We start from the raw sequence: 27876 nt of genomic DNA on the forward strand, positions 1-27876 counted from the left end.
CTGTCAGTGAGCCCCTCCACCAGGTGTCAGGCCACTGCTCTTACTGAGACCAAATTTGAAAAGAGGCAAAAGAAAAAATAATTCACAGGATGATCACTGAAATGTTCTCATCATCTTTTCAGTGCTATAAAAGAAACTGGAATGAAGGAGAAATCATGCTTGTAATGAGCTTAGTATGGGGAGAAGCAGGGATTTACCCCCTGGCTTGATCCAGTGCCTGCTGATACCATCAGAGCAATGAGGACATAGAGACAGAAAATGCTTTTTTAATTACATGGTACCAAAACCACTGCTGACATTCACTGATGTCCTGTATGCATTAGGCAGGAAGTTGCAGATCTGGAGATACTCTGTGGCTGTAATTACAGAACCGATATTTAATTGCTGGGTGTTTATTGGGATAATCAGTTTTTCAGTCAAAAGTCAAACTTCTGCCATTGTTTTGTTTACTGCTATATTGTTCTGTCCTCTTGAGAACACCGTGTTCCTCTTTCTCAGGCTGTCCCTAAAGCGGAGTGGGGCCTCATTCACAGATGAATTTGACCCAGTACCTCCGAAGCAAACCAAGGAAGAAGATCCTCAGAGAGGTAAGCCTTGGAGTGGGAACTCTTCTTGAATGTGATGTGACTATGAACTAAAGTAGCTCTGGATCTTGAAGCATGTGAGGCCACATTGCTCTGTGAAGAGCCCTGACTCAGTGCTGTGCTTTATTCATTTCAGTGCTGTTGTACGTGCGGAGGGAATCAGAGGAAGTGTTTGATGCTCTCATGTTGAAGACACCGGATCTCCAGGGCCTCAGAATGGCTGTGAGTGTTTCCCAAAAATGGTGGCCTATGGACAAACCACAGATCATAGGGTTCTGGTACTTGCCATATAGGAAAGTGGATATAAGGCTGTTTATATCTCGTGTCTGCTTTCTTTTGAGAATGGAAATGGAAACTGTGAGTACAGGTGAAGTCTACCCAGAAATGCTTGTTATGTGGTGTGCCACAGAGGGGAAGAACACACCATATGGCAAGATGATGGGGCTCTGAACACTGATGGAGCTGGGGGAGTCCCTGTTCATTGCAGGGAATGAGACCAGATGGCCTCTAAGGTTCCCCCTCAATTCATTGGTTCTGTGATTCTGTGCTCTATTCAAAGCATCATGTAAGTATCATCTTGTGACAGCAAATTCTATTGTAAAGCTCCCTTCTCATGCTGGCCACGTATGTGCAGTGTGAAGGCAGCCCTGGCCTTGTGCTGAAATTCCCTGTGCAGTGTCTGGGGAGCACACAGCCGTATTTCTGTGGTGACCGTCAGCAGCGTCCCTGATAAGCTACCTCTCTCCGGGGCTTACTAGGAACGAAACAAACAATATCCTGGACCAGGGATAGTTTTACAACTGCACTTCAGGCTTTGTTGGTTTTTACAAACTTTTAAAAATAGAGTCTGAGAAATGTCAGCACAGACGAGTCAGAGGATTCAGAAAATTCTTTGCCATCTTTTCCCTCCCTCATTACCTCACCACAGATGGACAAATGCAGCTACTGAAAACAGCTGGGAGAAAGCTGCATGGCTCCCATCAGCCCAACACCAGACAGAACCATGCTCAAATTGTCCTGTTCAAACCATTGCTTCAGCCTTTTTTTCTTCAGTAAAAAGGGAGGGGTAATCCTTTGCTGCTGAATACCTTTGGCTCAGTGTTATCTTTGACATTTATCATAGGAATTTCATTTTACAAGTACCAAGAATTGCTGTGTTTTCTCTTGCAGATTTCAGAAAAATATGGGCTGCCAGAAGAAAGCATTTATAAAGTCTACAAAAAATGCAAAAGAGGGTAAGCTAATCTCTCATCTGCTTTTATGCTGCACTTCTACAACCCCATTCTCTTTGGTACCGTCATAGGCTGAAATAGCATTTTTACAAGACATTAAAAAGGAAAGCCATGTGAGGTCTGCACTACCTGGAATGTATAAAACTCAGATCCTTGGGGGCTTTAAAGATTTGGGATAGTGGTTGTTTGTATTATATTTGTATGGAGTGTAAAGGTTCCCAAGGAAAAACTTTTTTCTTTATTATTGACTAGTCAATATGGACCACATACATGGCTGAAAGGGAGTGATGTTGGCTTGCATGAGCAGAAGACCAGCTGCTGAATCTTTTGTGGAAGGCAGCAGTCTTGATGTAGGGCCAGGTGCTACTTTAAGAGATGTTTTCTGGACTGAAGAACAACTCCTAGATTATCCCCCTCTCTGGCAGCGAGTTCTCCCTCCAGCTGTTGGAAAGAGAAGGGCTCATAAATTCCCAAGTTATTTCCATAAAGCTAAATCCAGAGTCTTTCTTGCAGAGCAAGCAATATACAATCAGGCTTTGCAAGCACTAGTGACTGCCTGGGAAATGAACTCATTGTTGTTACTGGCCCTGATCCCAATTTTGAGCATGGGGAGAGACTGGTGGAAAAGAAAGGCCGATGACAGGTCCTGCATTATGCAGTCCTACATTCTCACTAGCACAGCCAGCAGAGTGGTGCTCCACATAAAAACACGGGAGCAGAAGCCAGGGGAAGCTGAGGATTGGTCCAAAGCTCTGCTTCTTCATTCAGTTTCTGATTTCATGAGATGAGAAGGTCCTAAAGCTCCCTGGATGTGATCTTCCAGCTCATTTGGTGTCACTATGACTTGATCCCCCACAGGACCTATTTGTTCCCAGAGCTTAAGTGAGGCTTGTAGGCAGCTGCAGGGTGGGGAGGGGAGAAGCAGAAGTTTCTCTTCCATGCTGTGGTAACACAGAACTGATCAGTAATGGAGCAGCATGGGCCATTTTTAACGTGAAATCTGCTTGGAGAGGGCTGCCCTGTGCCGTGAGTCTTTGTCTGTGGTGCAATTACAAGTGGGGACCCAGAGCATGTGGTGCTGTCAAAGCCTCCTGATTAAGCTGCACCTCAAGCCTTGCAACACACTGTGTCTGACCTGGCCGCTCTCCTTGTCCTGTAGGATCCTGGTCAACATGGACAACAACATCATCCAGCACTATAGCAACCACATGGCCTTTCTCCTGGACATGGTGGAAGCAGAGGACAAGATCCAGGTCATCCTCAAGGAGCTATAAGGAGCTGCAGTCAGCACTTACTGGACATCTCTACCAACCAGCACATTTGACCCAACGAAGCTCAGCCCAATATCCCACCTCATTGCCTCTACTTGAAAACTGCCTGCAGGGTGGGGCCTTGCGCTGCTGGGCCAGAGACAGCTGGAAGATCTGTTACTGAAGTGAACGCAGAACTTCTCTCTATTGAATTTATTATTTTATTTTGTTCCCTTCTGGAGACAGGCCTGACCTTCTGTTCAAGCTGGGAAGGCGCAGCTGCACTAACATGGCTGCTGGCTTTGGGCAGCAATGAGGACAGCCTCTGCTTGACATCTGCCTCAGCCCATGGCCGATCCAGCTGTGGGCTCTGGCTTTCTCCCAGCCCATCAGTCCCACAGAATGCTCCAACCATTTCCAGTAGGGCTAAGCCTGGCTCTGAGCTTCTCTGTCACAGAGACTTTCATAGATATGTTTAAAACTCAGTTAAATGGACATTGCCTGCTTCCACGCCCTCCACCACCATCTCTCTGTAAATACCACCAAGGCCTCCGTAGCCTCCTGTTCATACATTTCTAATGTATCGATCGTTTTATATTTTATATGTGTATAAATATGCATTGTTTTATATTTGACTCAGTGCAGTGACACAGAGCATTTCAAACACAGGCTGCTTCACATTTCTCCGTGAACCCCTTTTGTAACTGTGTTGTTGGTTTTGTTGTTTTGGATATTCCATAGTAATAAAGGCTCAGAGACAGAATACAAACCGTTTTTAACTCGGCTCTGGTCTGGAGGTCTCAGTCAAGAAGGGCTGGAGAGAAGCCAGAGCAGGGAGAGGACCTCAGATGAACAGAAAGGACTCCAGGTGGGTTTTGCACCACATGTTTTTTAACAGCACAAGAATTCTGTCATTCTAAACAGCCTTGGCTCTCTTCGTGTGCACAGGTCTGTGCCTGGATTCCTCCTGAACCCTCCCTCCCCTTCTGCAAGACGGACTCTGCTCTTTCTCCTGGTTCTGTGTCAGCAGCTGCTCACACACTGCTGCACTGAGGGCAGGTGGAGGAAACTGAGTCATCCTGGGCACATCCATCTGATGGAGGAAGAAAGGCTCAAAGGGGTTACATTTCACCAACTGGAAAGGGGGTTTTGAGATGTTGAAATGTGTCAGCCTGGTGAATTTTGGATTACTTAATTGCTGTTATTGTGATGGGCCTTTGAGATGAGATTCAGGTAAGTCTGAAGGCTTATCTGCCCTGAAGATCTCTCTCAGCACTCTGCACTCCTTCATCTTCATACTTCAGACTCCATCTTCAGCAGGACTTCTCTCATTCCGTATCAGTTCTGTAGGGCTGTGCCTACCTACAGTCCTGCTACAGCAAATTTCAGCTTGAGTTAAAAAGAAAACGGCACACCAAGAATCCCACACCACTTGGAACAGATGGCTGCAAAGTCAACAGGTCCCCTCAGCATGCCAGCCCAAGGAGTAGGGGCAGGAACAGGCTCTGCTCCTCTTGGGAAGACCTCTGTAGCAGGACTGCCTGTGCTGGGCACCTCCATGGCTGGTTGCTGGGTTGGATCCTGCCGGTCTGCTGGACAAGGTAAGAGCGGAGGTCCACTGCTGCCTGTGGAAGGGAGCACGCTAGACAAAAGGGTAGGTGGAATGGGGAAAGACAGTGTTTTCCATGCCTTCAGAGGGAACAGTATGGATTCAGAAGGGCTGCAGCTTTGCTGGTTTTAGTTGTTTGGGGATTTTTTTTCTGGTGTGTGTATGCAATATCATGGGCTCTTGCTGACTGCTAATCTCTCAATTAGTTGCACTGAACGCCTTAGTTTCAGAGCTAACTCCCTGTTGGTATAAATAAAGTTACTGTCACCCATCTGATTCCCCACACAGTCACACAAATCTAACTCTGTGGACTCGACTCTAGTAATATTACTTCTGATTTAAAAACAGCGAAAGCTGTGTTGCTGGTAACTGGGCTCCCAGCACAAAAATGTGGAGTCTTGTTGGATTGTACAAGGGTCCACTTCACACTGGCTACAAGACTGTCTTAAGTTTTACAGGGTAAGAACAGCCCAGACTGGAGGTGAGCTCATCTGCACTATTCAAATGACTTCCTCTGTTGCGGAAAAGTGGCTAAGATACATGTACTTTTCCACTGCAGGTTCTAGGTTAGCCTCAATTTGTCAGGTTTTCAATCATATTAACCATACTGCATGCACGGAAATGCTGGTTACTTCATGCCAGTGTCAGAACAAGTACAGTCACACCCCCCCATCACAGGGAGGGTGGGTATTTTGCTGATTGGTATCATTCATCCCTTCCAGCAAATGTGAGTTGCTGTAGAGGTTGCGTAAAGCAGCTCCCAAGTATGTGTGAAAGCATTCTTGACTCTTTGCCTGGAGCCCACCAGTTCCTTTTGAAGATGAAGATACAAGTGATGAAGGCAATCCATCTCTAAGTGAACAAAGGTCGTGTGAAAGTATGAACCCACTTGTGTTTTGCAAAGGCCCTACACTGACTGGTAAATGAGAGAAGCTTCCTCTGGAGCAGTGTCTGCTCTGGACATTCAGGAGCTGGTTTGTGCTGATTTAAGTCAGAAACGCTCAAAAAGGCTTGTAAAACATACTAGGGTATGTGGAGGACGGTGTCTATACACACAAGCAACTTGCACTGCGGAAGTATGATGTGCATTCTATGCAGGTATTGTGCACCAAAGCCTGATGCTGTGTGACAACCTGAAGTGTCCATCCCTTGAACGAGCACACAGCATAAGTGTAGGATTTGTCTGCACTGTTGTTTTCATATATTTAGATGCTGATAAGAAAATACTCCCCTCCCAGGGCAATGTTTTTATGGGCACGGTCAGCCGCAGCACCTCTCTATAAGAGCACCAAGAGGAGCTTTTTTGCAACTCCCATTAGTTATAGTAATTATTCAACATGAAGGAAATTAGAGGCTTTTAAGTCAACTTCAGCTTATGATCATTCTCCAGTGTGCAGCACTATTAGGCTGAGGACAGCACTTCTGTTCACAGATGAAGGAATAGTTCCCAAGTGCTCTGGGTGAATAAGCACCTGCAATGGCAGAGATGCATTAAGAAAAGGAACGTGGCAGTGAGCTGCATTTTGCAAGAGCTCCGGTGTCCTTGATGCTGGATGGAGGGCTCTGCTGCTCATTTGTACAAATAGCACCCAGTTTCTATGCCTTTTTTCATGCTTATTCATTCCTTGTATCATTGATCAAGCAGCTGAGGATCTAAGTGTGTGGCATGGTTCTCCATTGCTATGAAGGGAAAAACAGCATCCTGTGTTTTGTTAGGACACCCACACAGTATGTTCGGAGATGATCAATGACACAGATACCTTGAGGAGGTCAGTAGTTAATTTCCCCAACCAAAATCCCTGGGAAATGATCTGGAAAAAGAGGGGGGTCCAGTTGCAATGCCACAGTGAGCTCACTTTAGTTACGGTAAAATAGAAAGCCTTGTCAGCGATTCTGCAGAGACCTGATGCTCAGCTGCTCCAAAGCAAAATAGCACTAAAGCCAAAGCAGCAATGCCAAATGACTCCAACAGGGAGTTCCTCTTATTCTCTCTCAATGATTGAAACACAGGAGAGGCTGCAAGCTTTAATGCCAGCAGTTGGGTGTGAAATGTTTTTGTGCTTTCCTATGTTATGGAGCAGCAATCTTCACTTCTCATAGTTAATTTATCCTTTCCTCTAGCCCTCTCTCTTTATCGAATACCACTTGGCATTGCTTCCCTCCTGCCCTGCAGCTTCCCCATCTTTTTACAAAACCTTTGCTAAAAGATACAACTGCTGAGAGATATAGCGAAGATACATTTGTTGAGCAAGGAGAGTTGTGGGCTTTTTCATGCCTTTGTGGTCAGGAATTTATTGTTGATCTTAATCTAAGGCCAGGCAAAGTCACTGCATGGTGACAATAAATTTACTTGAGTGATTTGCTGATAGGTAGATTTATTTGTCTTCTCATAAGTATTATGAAGGGAACAGAGGGTTTTGGAGAAGGGAGTTACCTTCCATGGCTTTAATCCCTTTGAAAGGGGTAGGATGCAATATGTGGGAATGGCAGTTCTGACTTGAAGGAAGTATTTGAGAGTTTTACAAGCCTTCTTCCAGCTCTAATTCCCAGCCCTAGGAGGAGCTGGGGAAATGGCCATGATTTACCCATTAGACTCCCTGCGATGCAATACTGCTGTGAGCATCCCTCACTGTTCTTGCTCGGTGGTTCTTATGCTCAGTGTGTTCTCTGGGGGGTAAGTTTAGGGTATTGGCTATAGAAAAGAAACACAGCCTAATGTAAAAGCTCCAGACTGGGATATGAGAGCAGAAGGTTCTTTTTCCAGGTCATGTGTGCTCTGGCCTCTTGCTTTGTAAAATGGGGGGAGAGAAATTACCCCTACATCGCAAAGGTGGTGTGGTACTTAATTACTGTTTGTAAATGTCTGAAAGATCATCTGATACTGGTACCTCTGATACACTGCTCCAGGGCATTATCAGCCCACAGTCTTCTTCAAGGCAATGTACTGTAGCCCTTCCATCTCTAAGCCAGTTCCTGCAAACTTGTGGCAATAACTGGCCAAATTGGACCAGGTGATACAGTGGGACACAACTCTGTTGTCTGACGTAGTTTCCCACGTCCTGTGAAAGTGGCTTGTTTTCCAAAGTTGGACTAATATGAAATGAGTTTTCTTTGCTTCCTTGGTAGGTTTATGCGGCCAGTAGGTTGCAAGCTCTGTAGCACATCTGCCTGCCCTTGTCTGTTGGAGGTCTTTGACTTGAAGCAAGATGTTATACCCTTGGGAGACAATTTGATGAGGGAATTGTTGATGCTGTAGTGACCTACAAAACAAACGGGAAAGAGATGTAAATACCAAACATGGCTACAACACTGGTGTTGAGGAATGAGAGTACATTAGTCAGCAAATGTAGGGAAAAAAGAACTAGTATAACAGGACTGTGTGAGGAAATCAATTCTGGGTTTTAAAAGTGCTGTCCTGGGCAGAACTTATTCCAAGAGACACTGATAAGGTAATACTACGTTTTGTCTTGAGCATAGTCACGAATGGAAATATTAGTAATCTTAAAGAATCAAACAGGAGAAGAACTTGCATGTGATGGAACTTGTATGATAAGATACATGCCCTCATGCTTGGGGTCTCAAACCTCAACAGATGATGGGCCAGGAGTAGACCTGTTTTGTAATCAGAGTACTGTGCAGCTTGGTATATTACATACTAATGTAGCTTCTCTAGAAGTCTCTGGCATTTATGCTGAGTTATGGGGTGTTCTAGCGATTCCTTAGGGCTACTCAAAACTGTTAGTATGGTTTCTGGAAAGCTGTCTCAGTGGTGATTCAGAGGGGCCTATCCACAGCAGTTGGAAGGCAGGCTCACTAGAGTCCTGACAGAGTGTCTCCATTGTGAATGGTTCTAATGATGCAGCTCTGTAGGTGGTATCAGGACTAAAATTTGGCAGTGCTTACCAACTGTAAGTAGGTCTCTTTCTGACCAGCATATAAAGGTTGCATTTGCATAGACACTGAGGACATTAAACTCTTTGCAGCAAATGTGACTTTTGTTTTTAATTGCTGTCTCCGATTTCCCCAGCATCAACGCTAAGTGTCTAGTTTGGTTGAAGCCGTTGACTGAGCCTAGCATTTGAGGTGACAGTGCCAAGACACCTAAAGGCCATCTGCAAGACAGCCCCTGGAAAGCACTGCAGGAAAGGGAATGTCTCCATGGTCTGGGGGCTTTTAACTAAGCATGACTTGAATAAACTGAAATAAGAGATTCTTCATAAGAGATTCTTCAAGTCTGCAGATAATGGTGGAGTGGTTGAGTTCTCCTGCAACTTGCACTGAACTCAGTATGCAGCACTGCAGATATGCCGCTAGTGGTCTCCAAGTGATTTAACTTGGGCAGAGGTGTCAAAAGTCCCTGGGGAAGAAGGTCACACTGCTCCCATGGAGCACTTAGCTACCTGTCACAGTCACTGCTCTGGTGCATGCTGCTGCTCTTCTTCAGAACGTGGAAGAGGAAAATGTTTCATTCACGGCTCCTGAAGAGCTCACACACTCAGTGATAACTGCTTGCTTTACCGAGTCCAAAAACTATGGTGCCAAAGGTTATGAGGGTTACCAAAATCACAGAATAGACCAATGCTGAAATGAGTGAAAGGAAAGATTCTTTATGTTTTCAGGTTGAAGTCTAACCTCCTGAAACATGCTCCAGGAGGCAGGATTATTTTTCTTGTTTTCTTTTTTGTTGTTTTTGTTGTTGTTGACGGCTGAAACTGACTTTTTATCTAATCTAATAGTTAAAACTTCTAATGGTCAAGGCTAATTCACTGATGTAATCAGAAGAGCACAACAGTTCAAACACAACAGTGAGGAAGTAGAGAGAAGACACTTGGATAGAAGATTCAAACACAAAGACTGATGTTTTTCCCTCGTTTTCTTATTTTTCCCATATTAAGCTGGTGAAATACTTAGCATAGTCATGATGTTTAACTGGACTTATTTTACTATGGGTCTAAGAGCTGGAGACAGTTTTGAAGACATCTTGAGACAGTTTTCTCATTGCTCGCTCATTTTTTCCCCCCCAATATTAGTCAATTTTCATCTGTCACTGCCTCAAATACAGGCCATCCTGTTCTTAGACAAAAGTTCCTTCTTGCCTTAGTGAGAGGAGTGGCCACATAAAGACTGAAGGATCTGGCTTTTTTTTTCCTTCTCAGATGTCTCTTTGTCTATAGTCATAAATTATCAGACGCTGCCATCTTTCAAATAGATAGTTTCCTGTTCTGCTTCTTGTAGGTTAGATATTATCTCCTACAGTAAATCATGAGTCAGTGATTAATTTAAGACAGGCCATTCCCAGAAGCAAATTTTTACAGTGTTAAAAATAATATGATGTGAATCCATTATACTATGATATAGAAAATAATTATGGCCTGCAAACTAGTTTAATCAACTTCGAACATGCTGGGGCAGATTCTCAGGCACAGGGAGTCATTACAAGAAAGTTCACAGTCTTGGTATACAGATTGTATGAGCAAACATGATTACCCCATGTCAGCTGAGTCTCAGTAACTCTGTATGCGTGCTCTTTGCACACCCAAATAGTGAGGTAAGGCATGCTTGCTTAAAGCACTTTAGCTGGTGTTTAAACTGTATCAAATTACTTTATAAAAGCATAAATTGCTTCAAGAACATGCATGAAGCCAGTTAAGATGTCTCAGCTGGTGAGTGGCAACTTATTAAGCTTATTAAATTGTGTTGTCTTCATTCTACTTTAAACAGCTATAGAAAGTCATCAAGTGCTATGAAGAGTCAGTATGTTCTGCCCTTCCAAACAGTGGGTGAATCTTGCATTAAAATGCAGTTTAAAAGGAAAAGCTCGCTAGGAAATGGCTGCAGTGCAGACATCCTGTGCAGAAAAAGAAAAAACTCTCTGAAGAGGAACAAAACAAACCAAATGTAACCATGGCTATTGCAAGAAAACATTGAAAGGTCAAAAAAAGTCCATTAACTGTGTGTGTATTATTATAAACTATCTGATAATTGTTACTAGCACTTTGCATTTTGTAAACATGTTCCATATCTCAAAACACACTCTAAATTCCTGTGGACTAAAGCTTGCAACACCCCAGCAAAGCCTGGTCATTTGACATGGGTGGGGACCAATAAGTACTCAGCAGGAGGTTGAGGATCTGAACCTGAGGGGTAGGTCCTCAGTTGATATAAACTGACATAGATCCACAGCAAACGGAAGGACACAGCCAGTTACATCAGTTGTACATAGACCTCATTGCCAACTCTGAAGTTGAACCTTAAAGCCCAGTACCTGCTAAAGTGTAAAATTCACCTGCTTTGAGCTTCTTGACAGATAACCAACCAACACAGTCTTGATTTTGAGGATGAAAACTCATGGAATGCTGTGGGATCATCAGTATCAAAGCCAGTGATGCACCAAGGACAGAGGCTGTCACCATCCCAGGATCAGGGATGTACTTTTACTTTCTTGGTGTTGAAGAGTTACTGCCTAAAGTATGCTCAAGTTTCACAACATCTTGAGGTATACCTGAAGCATGGTCAGAGGTGAGATTGCAGATCGTGCAGAAATACCTGAGCTACGTTAACGTTTATGCACTTAGATACTGACTGACCATAGTAGCACAGGATAAGTACATCATGCAAAGCTCTGGGCTGTTAAGCTGCCTTGAGAGCTGTACCCAAACTAGCCTGGTTACAGCTAGCTCCCCTGATTTCTGGAACTTCACAGCATCATGTGGAACATCAAACATGATTTCACTGTCATTACACACTAGGTATGCCCTGCCCCATCCCTTGTCCTCCACTGCTGTCTATAAGCTTCCATATGTATTTAATCAACTTTTAAACTTTGCTTTTAATTGGTCTTATGGGCCCTTATGGCCGAGTTTCATAAATTAACTATTGGTTTTTACTCTGATTCTCTCTTCCTCCCAGCAGCTTTCCTAGTAAACAACCACCCCAGTCTACAAATGTAGAATGAATATTGTTTTTATACTTAATTCCTTCTTTTAGATTTTTGTTTTTTTTAATCTTATGCTGATATCTTCTGTTTTATATGATATGGAAGAGCTATTTCTTTTCCTTCTCCTTAATAATCTCACAAATTTCAAGCCATTTTATTTACCTTCTCTCTTAACTAAACATCTTTAGTGTTTTCAGTTTTTAGTAGGAAGTTAATGATTGTATATCTTATCTGTAAATTGAGTCTATTTTTGTCATAGCCTTTTTTTTAAGCCAGAACTGAACATAACATTCCAGCTGAAGGTGTAGCAACAGGATAAAGGATAGTATTATTTTATTTTGCGTACCAGTTGGATCTAGTTAATTCACCATGTGGGCAGAATGCATTATTTGCAGTCACCACACCTTTCCTGACTCTGTTCTTTCTGGACTTTTAAAAAGATATTTTTTAATCAACACCAGAACTAGAAGCAGAATGATTGCTATACTGCTGTGATCTTCAGCTTGCATCTCTGGGTGGCCCTGTTATGTGGAAGTCCTGCCACATGCTTGAGGATCCCCACCACGTGCTCCATGATTGTGCTGAGGGAAGCGAGTTTGAAGAATTTGTTAGAACTGGCTAATAAAAGTGCAGATGATGATAAAAAAAAAACAAACAAACAATCAAAAAGCTCCTGCATCTACAAGCTGAATTCTCTGCTGTTGCCCAGGCTTGGCTGCTCTTGCTGGCTGGCCTGCTGAGGTTTGGACAGAGTCCCATGCTAGGTCTTACCCTGTAAAGGTGAGTTACTACCCTGGCAGAATGTTCTTGATTAGCAACTTCCAGGTCAGCACATGTCAAGAAAACAACTAAAGAGCCCTTCTCCCATTCACAGTATCTAGCTCTAGGTTTGGCATGCATATCATCACATCAGTGTGGTTGAGATTAGAAATCTACAGAGTCTTGGAAATTTACATCTTGCTGCAATGACTGCATATCTGTGTCCATAAAATATTATGAATTATATTCTGGCAAATATAAGGGGACATACAGATGTATGGAAAGTCCACAAGGAATATCTTCCAGACCTCAGTGCCCTGGCACCCACAGAGCTGTGTGAATAGAGTGGTAAACTGGCACAGTTACAAAAATGGGTCAACTAACCTATTAGGTATTCCAGGTCAGGTACTAAGAAGCAAATAAGCTCTCTACATTGCCTACGCTACAGATAGATAAATTTCATGTACTGACATTTATTCCCAACTACCCTGCTAAAAGAATGTGCTCCAAAATGGCTTGTGCTGTAGTGGACACAGTCAAGTGCTTTTGGTGGAGGAAAATAAGTCAGTAACCCCCAAAAGGCCCAGTATTAATGGAGCTAATGTTTCCCTCCCCTACCTAATGCAGTAACTACTATTCTCTAGGGTAAAGTTTAAGAAAGAATCAGCCAAGCCCTTGTATAGCTTGTGGTTTGGCTTCCTGCCCCCTCTGCTCATCAAGCAGGAAGTTCTCAAAGGGAAGTGCTTTGTGAAGCTACCTTAAGACTCTGCCTCTTATTTTCAGTCAGAACTTAGCATCGGGTCATCTGGAACTCCTAGAAGCTGACCAGTCAGACTGATGGCGCCTACAGAAGGTATTTAAACAAATTCTCTACCTTGATCATTTTCCCTCATCTTTTGTCCTGTACATCCTTGATTGTTGTTATTCAGTCCTGAGATAATATGCTCCTGATATCACTGAGATGGGAGAGACAAGCAGGGAGGAACAGATCAAAGAGAGGAGAAGGAAGAGAAGATGCCAAAGGCAAAAGAAGAGGGAAGAAGCAAAACATTTCTGAGATTCATCTACTTTACATACTTGGGATGCAACGTTTCAGAAATTCTGAATATACTTCATTTTTAGAGTTCAGGTGTTATCACAGTCACTAGACAGTAGGAGACTATCAAGAGAAGCCATGGGCACCCTCTTTCCACTAGCTTTCAGGATACATCCAGGAAGCCCAAGGAGGTCCTTGGCACCTGTAAGCGCGGGTAGACTTGAAGAGAAACTGCACAGAGCAGGCTGGAAAAAACAGGTTTAGTTATAAAATATCTTTCTGCTTCCCTCTGCTGGCCAGATAACACACATACCAATGTAAGTCCTACCAGTCAGGGAAGGATCAGGGTGAAGAATATCGAAAGATAGGAGGAGTCATATTTTTCTATTACTGCACAACCTTTAACTCTGTTGATTTATTTGAATTTGCTCTTGAATTTCAGAATACGTGCAGGATATTTCTGTGTCCAGGGAAGTCAAGAAGGCTGGAAAAGGGACCACGGATAAAGCTGGGCTGGTGAGAGATAGGGAGATGGTATGGACAAAGGTAATTTCAAGGTTTAAACTACTAATATTGCTTTATCATTTACCTCATATTGTTATCAGTTGTGATTTCAAAGCTAATTTAACAACCACAATCTAAACTTAATTTCTATTCTTGGTGACAAAACAGGACCACTATGAGTTGCAAAAAAAAATAAATAAATCAAAAATGATGACATGAAACACTGTTCTTATTTGCCTCGTTTGCTGAAGTAACTTTGAGAATTAATTTTTTTTTTATTTTATTTTTATTTTTTTTATTTTTTTTTTCCCCCTGAGCTTGAAATTATGTTCCTGTGTTGCTTATAAGAACTGGAGAAAATTTGGAAACCTAAAATGAACAGCCAGCAGTAACAAAACTGAAAATGGAGATACAGAAAACACGTAACTGCAATGCCAGCTTTCTTTTCAAATAGGATGCGTAAGTAAAAGGCACATCTAACACTGATGCTGTATTCAAGTAAAAAAATCAGCATTTTTCCTAATTTTCCTATTTTATTTAAAAGCAAAGGGGAGGGGGAGGAAGATCTTTGAAGCACTAATGTTGATAATAGTGACTCAGTGCAGTTTTTGCAGATTGTTGTGCATCTTAACAATGCACTTCACAGCACTGATTTTCTCTAAACTGCACATCTGAAGGCCTGGGATCAAAGGTCCCTTCTCGGCAGAGGTGTGGTGACTGTCCTGAGGTAGAGAGGTGGCAGCCAGTCCCGGTTCTGGTCTCCTACAGCCATCGCAACAAAAACATGGACACCTCGATGATCAGGATGAGGCGTAGAGCTGCACTGGCAATAATGCTGCAATACTGAATTCAAATTCACTATAGCTCGGTGAGAAGGGAGGGATGCTGCTGAGTAGAGGTAGTGAGTATCCTGTGATAGTCATTGCTGGGGAGAGGCTGTGTACAGGACGAGGAATTGCTCAATGCCGCCAGAGCCTGCAGCGAACTTCCCACTGCCTCATACAGTACACAGCCACAAAACACAGCCACCGCGAAGCCGGGAGTTTTGCCCCTCATGCACACCCAACTATTAGTGATAAAAATTTCTCCAGGCGTCACTTTGTACTGACTGCCTTCATTAATAAATACTCGCTGTGCTTTGAAAGAAAATCACTCGCGTCTTTGGGATTTCCCTTCTCCAGCTGTGAACGATTCACTGCACGGTACCGGGCGGGACCTTACGATCTGAGGCACCTCGTGCTTTCCAGAACGGCCACGAAATTCGCGCACCCAACACAACGAATTTTAACAGGACCACCACTTCGCTTCTGAAGCAAACGAACCCGATCTGCCAGGGCCACACTGTTACAGACCCCGCCCGCACGGGGCACGGTGTACACCGGGACGCGCAATTCCCACCCTGCCGCGCGGCGCGGCGCGACGCACTAAGGGAGAAATAACCCTGGTTACCGCGACAGCGGCCGGCCCCCACCTGCTCCAATCATCAGGCCTGTTTCTCTCAAAACTCCGGTAGACCTCCAATCACAGGCAAACTCTCAAAGCAGCCCCGCGTGCTGCTGGGCGTACGCAGCTGGTTAAGGTGGCTTGAGGCGGGCGACTCGCGCATGCGCGTTAAGGTGATTCTAGAAGCTGAGTGCACGGGCGCGCCGGTCTTCCTGTGGGGCGGGAGTGCCGTGGAATCGGGGAGTGCTCTCTGCTGCTTTTAGGACCGGGCTCTAGGAACGTCCTGGCCGTAAGTAAGGCGCTGCTGCTGTTAGAGGTTCTCCTTGGGCCGAGGGCTTCCCTCCGCCTCAGGTGAGCAGGGCCAGGCGGCGACAGGAGCTGCGGGCCGCCGGCTGAGTGCGGCGCGGGGCGGGCCGTGAATCATGCGGTCTCTGCTCGGCAGGCACGGTGCGGGCCTGAGCTGCGGGCTGAGGCTGTAGGTCGGACTGAGGAACGCTCGGCAGCCCCGAGTGAGCCCTCACCTGTTTGTCGGACTGCGCCCTGATGCAGCGTGTGGCCCTTTGTGCGAAGGGGTCTTTTCACCACGTCTGTCTCTTAGGGCCACGGGTGCTTCCTGAGGCCTTTAGTGGAAGGAGCCGCCGTGTTGCGGGACCGGGGACCGGTTTGTGCGTGTGGTGCTGTGCGGTGAGTCTGGTCCCGGCAGTCCCGCCTAGAGCCGCGCGACGCGGTGACGGCCCCCCCCGGCGGCACCAAGAGCTGCCCAGCGTGTTGGGATGTGAGGCCGACGTCATACGGCGTTCTTGAGCTAATGAAGGAAGTCTGCAGGCAGGAGAGGGGGGAAAACAGGGCTTGGAGCCTTTGAGACTTCGGGTACGAGCGTTCCGAATGGCACAGCTTGTTAAACGTCTCCCTTTGTGGCCGGGCCGGTTTGTGAGTTCTGGGAAGAGTGAGTTCCTGTGCTTGAGGCTTTTTGAGAAGGCGCAGAAATTCTACTTTTTCTGCTGATAGGTGCAGCTGTTGGTTTGATTCTGGGGATTTTTATATGGACTATCCTACTACAGGGTTTCATTGCCGCCTTTTGAGTACTGAGTTCACTTAACTGATTCTTTTTTTTTTTTTTTCCTCTTCTTTTTTTCTCCTTTCTTTTACATCGTTCCTAGTGTCATCTTGGAGGAATATGATGTTGCTGCTCCACTAACTTGCTAGAAATATTTGCTTATCTACACCTTGCTTGTGGTGCCTATCCTTTCTCGGCATAACTCAGCAGAGGAAGAAAAGCAGGCAAGCTGCAGAGAATTTCAAGCAAGCAAAGCAGGATGGATGGGAAGAAGTGGTACCAAGTCACAAATGACCTGACTTCAGCAGAGTTCAAGCCTCTTTAAAGAGTTCTGTCATCCAGGAGGCTGAAAAACACTCAAACAAAAATGGAAGGAGGCAACAGTCCACACGTGCAACTTCAGCAAATCCCGCTGGCCACAGCAGCAGTTTCTGTGCAGCCACACACAGACTCCTTTTCTTATAAGGTCAGATTTTTATTCCAGTCTACTCTTAGGACGCCATAACTTCTGTGTACAAAAAAAAAATTCATTTAGAACACAGTTTTGGGTGTGTTGTAAAAGTTATCCAGACTAACACAAATTTTTTCCAGGCTTGCAAGTTTTTATGCAAGCTTTGCTGTCTGTTGCAGGAAGGTATCTCAGGTGTTTTTGAATGCAGCTAAATTGCCCACTGAACTAGCAGATGTTATAGGTGAGGTGGAGAAGACCAGAATAGTTCTTGAAAGCTGATTCACAGAATGCAAATGTTTCTGATCCACGTGCTGCTGAATGCCACGCTGTTACGAAAACAGATATTTAAAGGAAAGAATGAATGGACAGGTTGCATTTAACAGTCTGTTCTTTCCTGCTGAGAAACATTCCTGCAAAGATTCCAAATATGCCCTTATTAATTTAGCTCTCTCATAAAGTGTCAATTAATAATGGATTATCTTTTGCCTGAGTTTCACAGATTTGGAACGTAGCTACAGAAAAGTTACTTGAATTTCCCTCTGTCACATGGAGAAGATAAAAACAGATTTCATTGATGGGTATACGAGGGGACTATTTTAATTCTGCTGTCTTCCAGACTGAAGGAAGTTGGGGTTTTATGCACAAGGTCCAGTAGGTAAATGTAATATCTGTATATTTATTTTGTTTTTACAGGAGAACTTGATTGGTGCATTACTAGCTATTTTTGGGCACCTTGTTATCAGTATTGCACTCAATCTCCAGGTGAGTATCATGAAACAAATATTGATCCTGCCTCCTGTGTTAAAAAGCATCATGCATGCCACAGCTTCTGTGCTTTTATTCTTTTCTAGAAATACAGCCATATCCGGTTGGCAGGTTCCAAAGATCCCCGAGCCTATTTCAAAACCAAGACATGGTGGTGTGGACTTTTTCTGCTGGTTCTGGGAGAACTGGGGGTGTTTTCTTCTTACGCCTTTGCTCCTCTTTCACTGATTGTGCCTCTCAGTGCAGTGTCTATTATAGGTAAGAGGAAAGAGATGACTGACATGGAAGTCTGAATGCGTTTTAGTGTGAGACAACTGATCACTGGACCAATACATAGATCGTCCTGTTTCTCTTTTTTTTTTCTTCCTGTCGTTATAGCTAGTGCAATCATAGGAATTATATTTATTAAAGAAAAATGGAAGCCCAAGGAATTTTTGAGTAAGTACTGCAGTTCCTTTTCATTTTTTTCCTGCGTTCACCAGCTGACCTATGCACAGCATGACCTCTTTAGAGTCAGAGAATGGCGAGCCTGGGTCCCTGGCACTGCAGTAGCTTAGGCAGAACTGAATCAGCCATATTTCATGCATACATGTCTTTGCAGAGCTGGAACATTCATTCTTCCACTTTCTGGAAAATAGGCTGTAGGCAGTGCAAGGCATGATAAGTCCCAGATGCAGATCTTGTGACTCCAGTTATTTTAGCAGATGCTACTTGGTATGAGTTTTTTTTTTTCTCAAATCATGGCATACTTGTTGCCTGAGGTTTCTTAATTATAATAATTTGAAAGTAGGGCATGAAGGGCAGAGGAATGAGTTACTTGGAAGGCTGTCATGGCACGCGTATGGGAGATCGTAATTCCATACATCCATACTAACCCACTAACTGTCCATTTTTTTGCCTTTTTTTTTTTTTCTTTTTTTTTTGTCCTTTGGTCGCCGAAGGGCGATATGTTTTGTCCTTTGTAGGCTGTGGTTTGGCAATTGTTGGAACTTATCTGCTGATTACATTTGGACCTAATAGTCATGAGAAGATGACAGGAGAAAATATCACTAGGCATTTAGTGAGCTGGCCATTTCTGTTGTATATGGTAAGATAGCCCATAAAATATGGGAATGTTTTCTGCCATATTCCTGGTTGAGAGGTTTTCAAGTATTATTTTTCATTATGAGTTCTAGAAGTATTTCTTTGTACTTGCTAATGGACTTATGTCACTTTTGCCAATGTCAATTTCACAGTGCACGTGTGCAACTTGTAACCCTACTGTTCTCTCTCTGAATTATTCTGTTAGAATTTAAGTATCTTTACCTGAAAAGTTTTAAAATAGCTTGCTCTCTCCCTGACTGTCAGCTTTAGCCTGTGGAAGTAGTATTGATGGCAGCTGAGAGCATCTATCCCAGAGCTGCCCAAATATTGTACTCGATCTGTGCTTTTCCTAGACAGACTTTTTTCTTGAGCCATCACTGTCTCATTAAAAATATTGTAAAATCTTTTAACAGAGATAGCTTTGGCTATTAAATTAGATATGTGCTGCAGGGATCATTTACAAAACCTCATTATGAAAAACAGCCTGAGATTTGTGATGTCAGTATTTGATTGGGATTAAACTTAGTCTGTAATTGCATAGGATCCTTGTTTTCCTTTGATTTGTCCTGTTTTGTGATTCTAATGTCTGACTCGTTCAGTATGCCATAAACTCCACATCTAATCGTCTCTCTTCTTTTGTAGCTTGTAGAGATCATCGTATTCTGCCTGCTACTATATTTTTACAAAGAAAAAAATGCAAACTACGTTGTAATAATTCTCCTGTTAGTAGCTTTGCTAGGTAAGTTGATATGGTTTGTTTTGAGAACTTCCTTAGTCTTATTAATTGTGTCAGTGTGTCATCAGAAATGAAAACTTTTATCCTTCCATAATATGATTGCATAATAATGTTTAAACACTTCAGACAGTGGTAGATGCTCCCAGCCCTTGTAACTGCAATATCGAAAGGTTGTGATTTACTGAAGGTCACAGTGGTAAGGTTGTTGGGAATATAACTGACATTTAAAGATAAAATACCTTCCATGCAAGAGAAGGGTTTGAATATTTATATATCTTGACTTTGTTTGCAGTTGCTCGGTCACATATAGAGCGAATGTGCAGTGTTCTTGTCCTGCTGAGCAGGACATAGTTCAGCTGTATTTTCATAAACATTTGCAGGTTCCATGACTGTTGTGACAGTGAAGGCTGTGGCAGGCATGATTGTTGTCTCAATACGAGGAAACCTCCAACTCAACTACCCGATATTTTATATCATGTTGGTGTGCATGATTGCTACAGCAGTCTTTCAAGCAACGTAAGACAATCTCTCTCATCCATAACTGTGCGGGTTTTGGCAGATCTCTAACCAGTGAGATGTTTGTTGTTGATTTCCGGAATGCTGATCAAATTTTAGTGTGAAGGTCTGGCCTCTTCTATCACCCGTCTTCAAATCTGTGTCACAGGAGCCTAAGATAGCATTCTTGGTGTTTCCTTGTAGTGACGTTGCCAAGTAGTATTGATCTCAAATTTATACATCATTCAAGTATTTGCAAAACAGTGGTATGAATGAAATGGTGGCCAATGAAATACAGTATATTTGCACTGACCGAAATCAAAGCTCTGTATTTTTCCCCTTTGTTCTTGTGATAATGTAAAAACACAAGTAGCAGCAAGGATAAGGAGCTGTTCAGAATGCAAGTGACGTCCTGGCCCCAATGTCAGTGTTGTAATTGCACTGCCTTTAGTTAATACAGCGGAATGTTCGTTCATCTATCATTTCTATTAATTCTAGGGGATGCTTATGCAGGTGTACTGAGAGAGTAAAATTTCTTAAATGTATTCACCAGGTATTGAAAGGCACTTCCAAAAAGGAGAAGTGTGCTGGTTGATGTTAACTACTCTGCAGTTTGAGTATTCTTCCCAAGTTAACTTCTGTCATCTGTCACTGTGTTGCAGATTTTTAGCTCAAGCTTCACAGCTTTATGACTCGTCTCAAATTGCAAGCATTGGCTACATCCTGTCCACAACAGTAGCTATCACAGCAGGTAACAGTGCTCAAAACAGTGTGTTGATTATTCCTGAAAGAGGGGCAAAAGGTTTTGGAAAATAATTCTTAGCTACAACTGAGGAATGTGAATACCCAGCAAGACAATGACTTGTATTTCCTTGTCATCTCTCTTCTGGAGCTGGTTTGCTTTCCCTTTTTTCCTCTCTCAAAACGTGAATTCATTTTATTTAATGTATTTTCTTCCTCTGGTCCAACCTGTTATGAGTCTCTTCTTGATGGTTTTGTTTGCATTGTATAGTATGCAACTGCTTTCAACTTTTCATTCTGTACAGATGACTCCAATCTTAGACTTTAGCTGCACAGAGGAAGTTTTGTCTATGAACAAAGATGAGCATTTTAAACCCGCTTAGACTTCAAACCTAAGGAAGCGCTTTGAAGATTTTTCTTAGATGTATGAGCAAAACTAGGAAGAAAAAAAAAAAAGACACTAGAGAAAGTATTCATCACAATGAAGCGGATGCACTGTCTGTGTAAATAGTAATTCCCTTCTAGATACGTAGGGAAAATAGTCCCCTGCCCCCTTAAAATTACATATTGCCTTTTTAGTTCTGTTCAACGCCATGGAAGACCACAGCCTACTCTTTATCTAATGCTTGTTCCCTGTCATGTTCCAAGTCACTCTGCTGCTCTCAGATTAATCAACTTTATTTACTTCTATCAGAAATGTAGAGTTGGAGCCAGAGTGTGTAGGCCAGGCTTTTTATCCTGTTGACATCTAGGGCAACAGTGACATCTATCATTTCATGTTTTTAAGCTGTGTATGCTTAATTGGAGTCAAGAGTTTTTATCCTGTTGTAGCTGGAGAGATCCAGTTTGGTCTGTTGTTCAGACTTAGGAAGTGTGGTCTCTTGTGTTTATATGGTAATAACTGGTGAGAATTCAGCATAGGCTCATTTGCATAGTGACCTGCAACAGTTCTAACATTATTTCCTTCCCTACCCCAATATTGGAAACTTTGTACTAGTTGCTGTGAAGGTTTACTTGCAGCCATAGTAATTGCACTGTTGTTTTGGTGGTCAAATTCTAAAAGGTTTGTAAGTGTACAGTTTCTGTTGCAGTGGAAATCAGACCGTGCTTTTCTGTATTAAGACCATAAAAAAAAAAAAAGCCAACTAAACATGCTAACTATAGAAATAGTGATCTTACATGACTTAGTTTCTGGAGGGACCAGTACTAGAGAATGCAGCAGTAATTGCTTATGTTAGCTGGGAAGAAAGCCATCATGAATTATTTCCTTTTCAAGGAGCAACTTTCTACCTGGATTTCACTGGTGAAGATGTTCTTCATATATGTATGTTTGCACTTGGGTAAGTGTTTTAAGTTTCCTTTATAGAAAACTGAGTAGTTTTTCTTCATATGGCTAAATTTTAAAAATCCATATGTAAGTACATGTGCCTACGTATACGTGAGATGTGTAACGTGCTGTGAAGGACAAACTGACTATGCTCTCTCTGTTAGAGTACACAGTGGCCCATAGTTCCATACCTTATCTGAGTGATGATGGATGTTCTAGAGGAATTTTATCACAGTAGGTTATGTATAATTGTATATAACTTTTTACACTTCACAATAAATGTCTTGCTGACTGTACTGGAGATCCTATTGGGTGTTGAATCACATGGATTGTTTTTCCAAGTGTATTTACGCGTAGAGTGAAGTGGAATGCTCTCAGGCTATCTACTCGCCAATCTAGAACTGTAAAATAACCAGAAGCAGTGATCTCTTGGGCATCTATTTGAGTCTTCACTGTCTTATTGTGGGACTTCAGGAATCTTGATTCTTAGGGGCATGGCCGTTCACACAATGCAGAGATAATCAGTAAAACATTCACTTTGTAGTTAGGACTAAATGTTGAGTTACAGTGTTTGATGTGATAAACTCTCCATAAGCAGAGGGCAACTCGAAATGCCTTTCAATTTAACACAGGAAAACAAACAACAGTTGGGAGTTTAGTGTTATTAACTGTCTTCCTCTGTCAACATGCTGTAAAAATGAAGATTGACAATTGTCAGTGTTTATCCGTGGAAAACTTTGCATAGTTTAGGCTGTAAAATCCTGGAATGTCATCAAAGCAGATAAGAATTTTTATATGCTTTCTTTCTGCTCTCAGTCAAGATTAACGTGAAAATTTCTCTCTGCATTTTGGTAAAGATGTGAAGTTGCAATTGCTAGTTACATTTCAGTACTGTCGAAGAGGGTTACTCAGCTGAGAATTCTTTCTCATTCTGTAGATCTTTCTCTTCTAGTTCTGAGTTCTTTACTGTGGTAGGTGTTGATTTTTCTGAGGGCCTGTCATGAGGCATTGTCTCCTCTCCATTTTCATGGTCATCTCAAAAGATCTTTTATTTTTTCTCAGATGCCTCATAGCGTTTCTAGGTGTCTTCCTGATCACAAGAAATAGAAAGAAATCTGTACCGTTTGAACCCTATATATCAATGGATGCGATGCCAGGTAACAGTGGTTTATTGCCCTGTTTCTTTTATTTCTTGGGTTTTCAATCAAACTTGAGTCTCTCTTAAGTTGTTCTTTGTTTTTCCATTCTCTTTGGTTGATTGTCTTGTGGAGGGGTACATCCATGGTTTTTATGAAGCAGGAAAGACATCATGTTCTGCTTTGATGACACTTACTCTGGGTCCTTTAACGCCAGGGAGAGTGTGGCAACAGTCCCATTGGCTACTGTCTGGAAGAGTACAGGTTTTGAGCATTTACTTGGGATTGGTCTTCATCAAATAGGAAGAAGTAATTACTGGGGAAGACTGAGGTACATGGCAAGGGATAGAGGCCAGAAGGAGCAGAAACTGATTTTTTGAAGTATAGCTAAACTGTCTTTCTGGTGATCTGTACAAAAGAGGTGTAGCATTTGATAAATACATGATTGCAATCCTGCATTCACTACAGCATAATTTCCTCCGTTAGTTGCTTTACTGCTTAGCTGAAAAGCATTCTTTCATTTAATGCTCAAGGATCTGATGAGCCACGTGCCAGTAACCCAGAGTCTGTATAATTCGGTGATTTAAGAGAGTGCAGGAAGAATGTGCTTTTGTTCCTAAACATTTAATCTCTACTTTTGCTATTTTCAGGCATGCAAAACATGCATGACAAAGGAATTGCAGTTCAGCCTGACCTCAAAGCTTCCTTTTCCTATGGTGCCCTAGAAAACAATGACAACACGCCAGAAATTTATACACCAGCTACACTGCCAATAGTGCAGGAGCAACATGGTTCCAGAGGAGTTTCTGCTCCACCGTACCGGGTGCTGGAGCACAGCAAAAAGGAATGAATGACCTTTAAGGAACTGATTTGACTCATCAGAATTATGCCCTTTATTTATTTACCTGATTAAAATATAGGCAAGTATTAAGCTGACTTTGATATAGTTTAAAGTTTGTCTCCAAACTTAACTTTTAAGACTGATTATTAAAATAAGCAACTCTCTGTAGTTGTGAAGTTGAAAGCATTCCTCTTAGCAAGAAGTAAATCACAGTCCTCCGTTGAACGCTGCTATCTGAGAGCATGAAATACTGAATACAGTATCATGGCTTTAGGAAACTAATGAAATAGCAGATGCTGTGAGAATGGAGAGCTGTGGGAAGAGAAGTAACCATGCAATTTTTAGCCCTGCTCCTGCTGGGACTGGTTTTATTTCCAAATAGAGGTTTTCAGGAGTTGTTCACAGTGAGAGGAGGAAAGGATTTAATCTTTTATGTAGAGAGACTGATGGATTTTTAGAAAAGTTGTAAACCCTCATGTTTCTAACGTAGCCACCGTGCTACCTTAACATGGCAATAAAATCTAATTATTTTCAAGCACGAACACTGAAACTTACTGTGTATTCTTGGGCTTTTCTTGTATAGCCATTTTCTAGCTTGTGTTGAATGTATGCACTGAGCATGTTAATTCTTTATCTAGCACCACTGGATTACATGGCAGTTCAGAAAAAGAACTGTTTGCCACTTCTCTGGTTTCACAGGAAGAGCTTCAAATTGCATCAAAGGGTACAGGGACAGCACTGTAGTAACGTGACTGGAAGGATATTTTAGTAAGTCTTGATGAGATTCCAATTCTTTACCATTTTTATTTTCTCTCTGTAGTTGAGATAGGATTTCCAACTTTGTTTAGTAGTTTTAAATGCTTAAAGATGTCAGCATTCTTTTGGCAGTGTTACGGTGTTGTAGGTAGGGGTGCCATTTTATGCTCCTTTATTCTAAGAAGCAAAAAAAGTACTGTCCTAATACTGTGAATGACCTAGTAGGAAAAATGAGCACGCACAGTCCAGCACTCAGTGAGAATTGCCAGAATAATGAAGCATTGTGTACTTAGGATATTTATCTTTCCAGCTTCCAAGAGATGGCTGTAGGCTGTTATAAAGGGAGAACAGGCACAGGGGTGTAAACCGGTTAAGCGAAGGGGACAAAGTACAACATTTACAAGAGTATGCAGCTGTTTTTGGCGTTTCAATATTATCTTCTCTGAAAGCAATCATTTTACTGGAAAACAAAATTTTAAGTCTACTTTGTTGTATCTTGAGCTGTATGTGTAGTAGGGTGACCTTAGAAGACTTAATCTGAAATGAATAGTGAATGTGTTCTGTGCATTTTTAAGAGGTAACCCTGATACTAAGGGGCTTGGAAGGATCTTGAACTTAAAGCTGTGGCTTCCTGTATTTTTTCCTTTTTTTCTTTTTTGACTCATGGCCAGATTCTTTTTCCACTACCTGAGAGCTTCACTGACTTAGAAATAATTTCTCCTGCTTCATGTTATTACAGATGACAACAGAACTATTATTTTGCATATGCCAGCTATGAATACTAATTTAATCTCGAAATACATGAGACTGCATTGACAGTTTTGTGCAACTTAAATAAAAATAAATCCCTACCTCTGTGAAGAGAAGATGCCTAGAGGCTGTGCATGTACCTATATGTGAAGTTGCTTCTTCAGTTTGGCATACCTGACAATTGAAACTAGTTGCATACACTGCAGCTTAGGAAACCTCAAGAAATACCAACTGTTCTTTTGCCCACAATACTACTTATGCTAAAGTAAGATGACAATGTTAATGGGCTAATTCTGCCAGTACATTAATCTTGTTGGAGTTGACGCTGGTTCTACTGCCCGTGTCCCTGGTAATAGATTGTTTGTGAAGTTATGTGTAGTTTTTGTTCCTTGTAATACAAAACAAAGTAGTACAATGGGGGCTGGCAGGGAAGGGTATGAGTACGGTGGCTTCTCTCTTTCCTTTTAATGAATGAGTAATTAGTTGACCTAATAGTTCTGAAGGCACAGAAGCAAGCTATTTTAAGACCAACTGTGCTAAATCTACAAGCTCCCCATTTTACATGGCAATATTCCTTAATTATTACAGAGATTGTATAAAATATATAAGTAAAATATTAATCAAAAGGATCTGAAAAGGGCTTGCTATTGAATTCTATTCATAGGGTGATCCTGAGTAGTTGAGCATCGTTTTCCCAGTTCTTAGTTTCTTAGTAGTATTTAAAAACTGCAACTGATTGATGTGCAGACTTTGTAGCCACTTGTTTTTCCTGGTTAGCTTTTTCTTCTAATTGTAAGGCTGTTTTTATTCCTAACGCCTTGCTTTTAGAAGCTTTCTGACAGGGGATTCCAAGGGAGGTAATTCCTATTGAGTAATGTGAAATATTGCTATTTGTGTGTCTATTTCTAGAGTACACAAATCAGTAGAGCCTGAGGAGCTTTTTGGGGTTATAGGGTTGAACTTGGTGCACTGATGTTGTCAGAGCTGCACTCTTGCCAGTCTGTTAGCCACGGTAAGCATGGTGGGAGGACTGCCAGACTGATCCGCACCCCTTTGTGGTGCCTACGTTCAATACTTGAATTTTAACTTTTTTTTAATGTACTTTCTCCTTTCTTGTTCTTTCTCACAAGCTTTCAGAAGATTGTACGTGCTGCTCTGCACTATGTTTTTACAGATGCCGTCTCTGTTCCTGAGAAGGCACAAGTAAACTGAGTGTAGGACTTAGCCAATCTTTCTAACAGAAGGAGGGTATAGCTCAGGATTACAATTACCTCCTTACCTTTTCTCTAATTCGGAGCTTGGAAACTGAAAATGGGAAGTTCTCTGTACCCTTAGACTTGTTACAGAATATTTCTAGGGCTGAGGTGATGGTGGCCATGCCTGGGATTGCAGCAGGCATTTATGACTAAACTGCCCCTAACGATTTAAAGGAGAGCTGCATGCCACTTGCTCATCTTTTTTTGCAGCATGGAAATAACCTGTTCCTGTAAAGGACATAATTTAACACATGAAATGTCAAAGCTTCAGTTTATCCACAGAGAAGTAGTGTGCTGTAAACAGCGGAGCATAGCTAGATTTCCAAATGTGCAGCATTTTGTTCCGAATCAAACACTGAAAAAGCGTGCACATAATCCAGCTGATTGCTGTCTCCATTATGAATTGGGCAGAATAGGTCCTTGACTCTCTCCTAGCTTCTTTATCGAATGTGAACAGACTTTTGTGGCCTTCACACTGTGTGGCTTCTCAGTGCGCCAGTGCACTTAATATGTTCTCACTGTATATCTTGCATATAGCTTTATGCTGTGGCATACAGCTGCAGTGTTGGCTGAATGTATAAGATGTTCATATGGAAATGTATATATAAACGTGGCTTTGCAGTGTTGAACCCTGAGGATGACTGCTTCATTTTTTTGTAAGCAGTGTTGCATGTCTGTTTAATTCTGTCTTTTTGATGACACCTCTGGAAATTTAACTTAATAAAAGATTCTGGTAAAAACTATGGAAGTCTGGCCTGATAAATATCCCTGCTATAGTTTTAATTAGCTTTAATCAGTAAAAATCTTGAAGGAATTTAAGACAGTAACTGTTTCTCTGTGTGCTCTATGACTGAGGACCTGACCTGTGGTTTCTGCACACCTGCCAGCTCAGCACTGAGGTGAAGAAAGCATCTTCTCTGGGATGGTACAGACCTCTAACAGACGTTGGGAACGATGCACTTGGGAGATGCCATCCTTCAGGTACAGGCTGTTGTGCCTGAGGGCAGCTTACAGCCATTTCCTAGCAATGCCATTCAGAGACACGGGCAGCCATAAATTCAAAATACTGGCACTAACGAATGGCACTAGTGAACGCTTGCTGCATGGGGTTTTGTCTAGGGAGGCAAG

The 27876-nt window shown here is 42.4% G+C and overlaps 2 protein-coding genes and 1 long non-coding RNA gene across 12 annotated transcripts in view; 2 read left to right on the plus strand and 1 right to left on the minus strand.

The window, feature by feature from the left end:
• GRHL3 (grainyhead like transcription factor 3) overlaps window positions 1–15060 on the plus strand; it is a 49906-nt gene extending 34846 nt beyond the window's left edge. For 3 of the 9 annotated variants that reach the window (XM_019622747.3, XM_085209020.1, XM_085209021.1), the window contains exons 13-16: window positions 499–587; window positions 721–806; window positions 1755–1819; window positions 2976–3835. In XM_019622747.3, coding sequence (XP_019478292.2) covers window positions 499–587; window positions 721–806; window positions 1755–1819; window positions 2976–3090 — 355 coding nt within the window. In that variant the 3' untranslated portion in view covers window positions 3091–3835. Of the gene's footprint in view, window positions 1–498; window positions 588–720; window positions 807–1754; window positions 1820–2975; window positions 13225–13849; window positions 13954–14228 lie in introns of those variants that run through there. The other 6 variants (XR_014879654.1, XR_014879655.1, XR_014879656.1 and 3 more) reach the window with 6 other exon arrangements.
• Window positions 358–15526, minus strand: LOC146542814 (uncharacterized). 2 transcript variants are annotated; one of them, XR_014879660.1, is made up of 3 exons: window positions 15383–15526; window positions 3837–7935; window positions 358–2257 (listed from the first exon to the last, which is right to left on the minus strand). It is a non-coding gene; the product is annotated as an uncharacterized LOC146542814 (long non-coding RNA). The 2 variants fall into 2 exon arrangements; XR_014879659.1 differs by having other exon boundaries at window positions 358–7935.
• On the plus strand, window positions 15501–27491 carry NIPAL3 (NIPA like domain containing 3). Its single transcript, XM_010723507.4, has 12 exons — window positions 15501–15643; window positions 16515–16877; window positions 17556–17624; window positions 17714–17885; window positions 18006–18065; window positions 18569–18714; window positions 19353–19449; window positions 19827–19962; window positions 20604–20692; window positions 21959–22022; window positions 23072–23166; window positions 23796–27491. The coding sequence occupies exons 2-12, from the start codon at window positions 16779–16781 to the stop codon at window positions 23993–23995; spliced, it is 1227 nt and encodes a 408-aa protein (XP_010721809.2). The 5' UTR covers window positions 15501–15643; window positions 16515–16778; the 3' UTR covers window positions 23996–27491.
• The last annotated feature ends 385 nt before the right edge of the window (window positions 27492–27876 follow it).

This window comes from Meleagris gallopavo, chromosome 25 (genome assembly GCF_905368555.1).
Source record: "Meleagris gallopavo chromosome 25, MGAL_WU_HG_1.1, whole genome shotgun sequence".
In the NCBI taxonomy this organism is placed as follows: Eukaryota; Metazoa; Chordata; class Aves; order Galliformes; family Phasianidae; genus Meleagris; species Meleagris gallopavo.

Excerpts from the sequence above, each read along its gene's own strand:
- NIPAL3 (XM_010723507.4), top strand. The coding sequence starts at position 16,779 with ATGGAAGGAGGCAACAGTCCACACGTGCAACTTCAGCAAATCCCGCTG. Across the intron at positions 19,450-19,826 it reads CCTGTTAGTAGCTTTGCTAG|GTTCCATGACTGTTGTGACA; the intron begins GTAAGTTGATAT and ends AAACATTTGCAG. Across the intron at positions 19,963-20,603 it reads ACAGCAGTCTTTCAAGCAAC|ATTTTTAGCTCAAGCTTCAC; the intron begins GTAAGACAATCT and ends ACTGTGTTGCAG.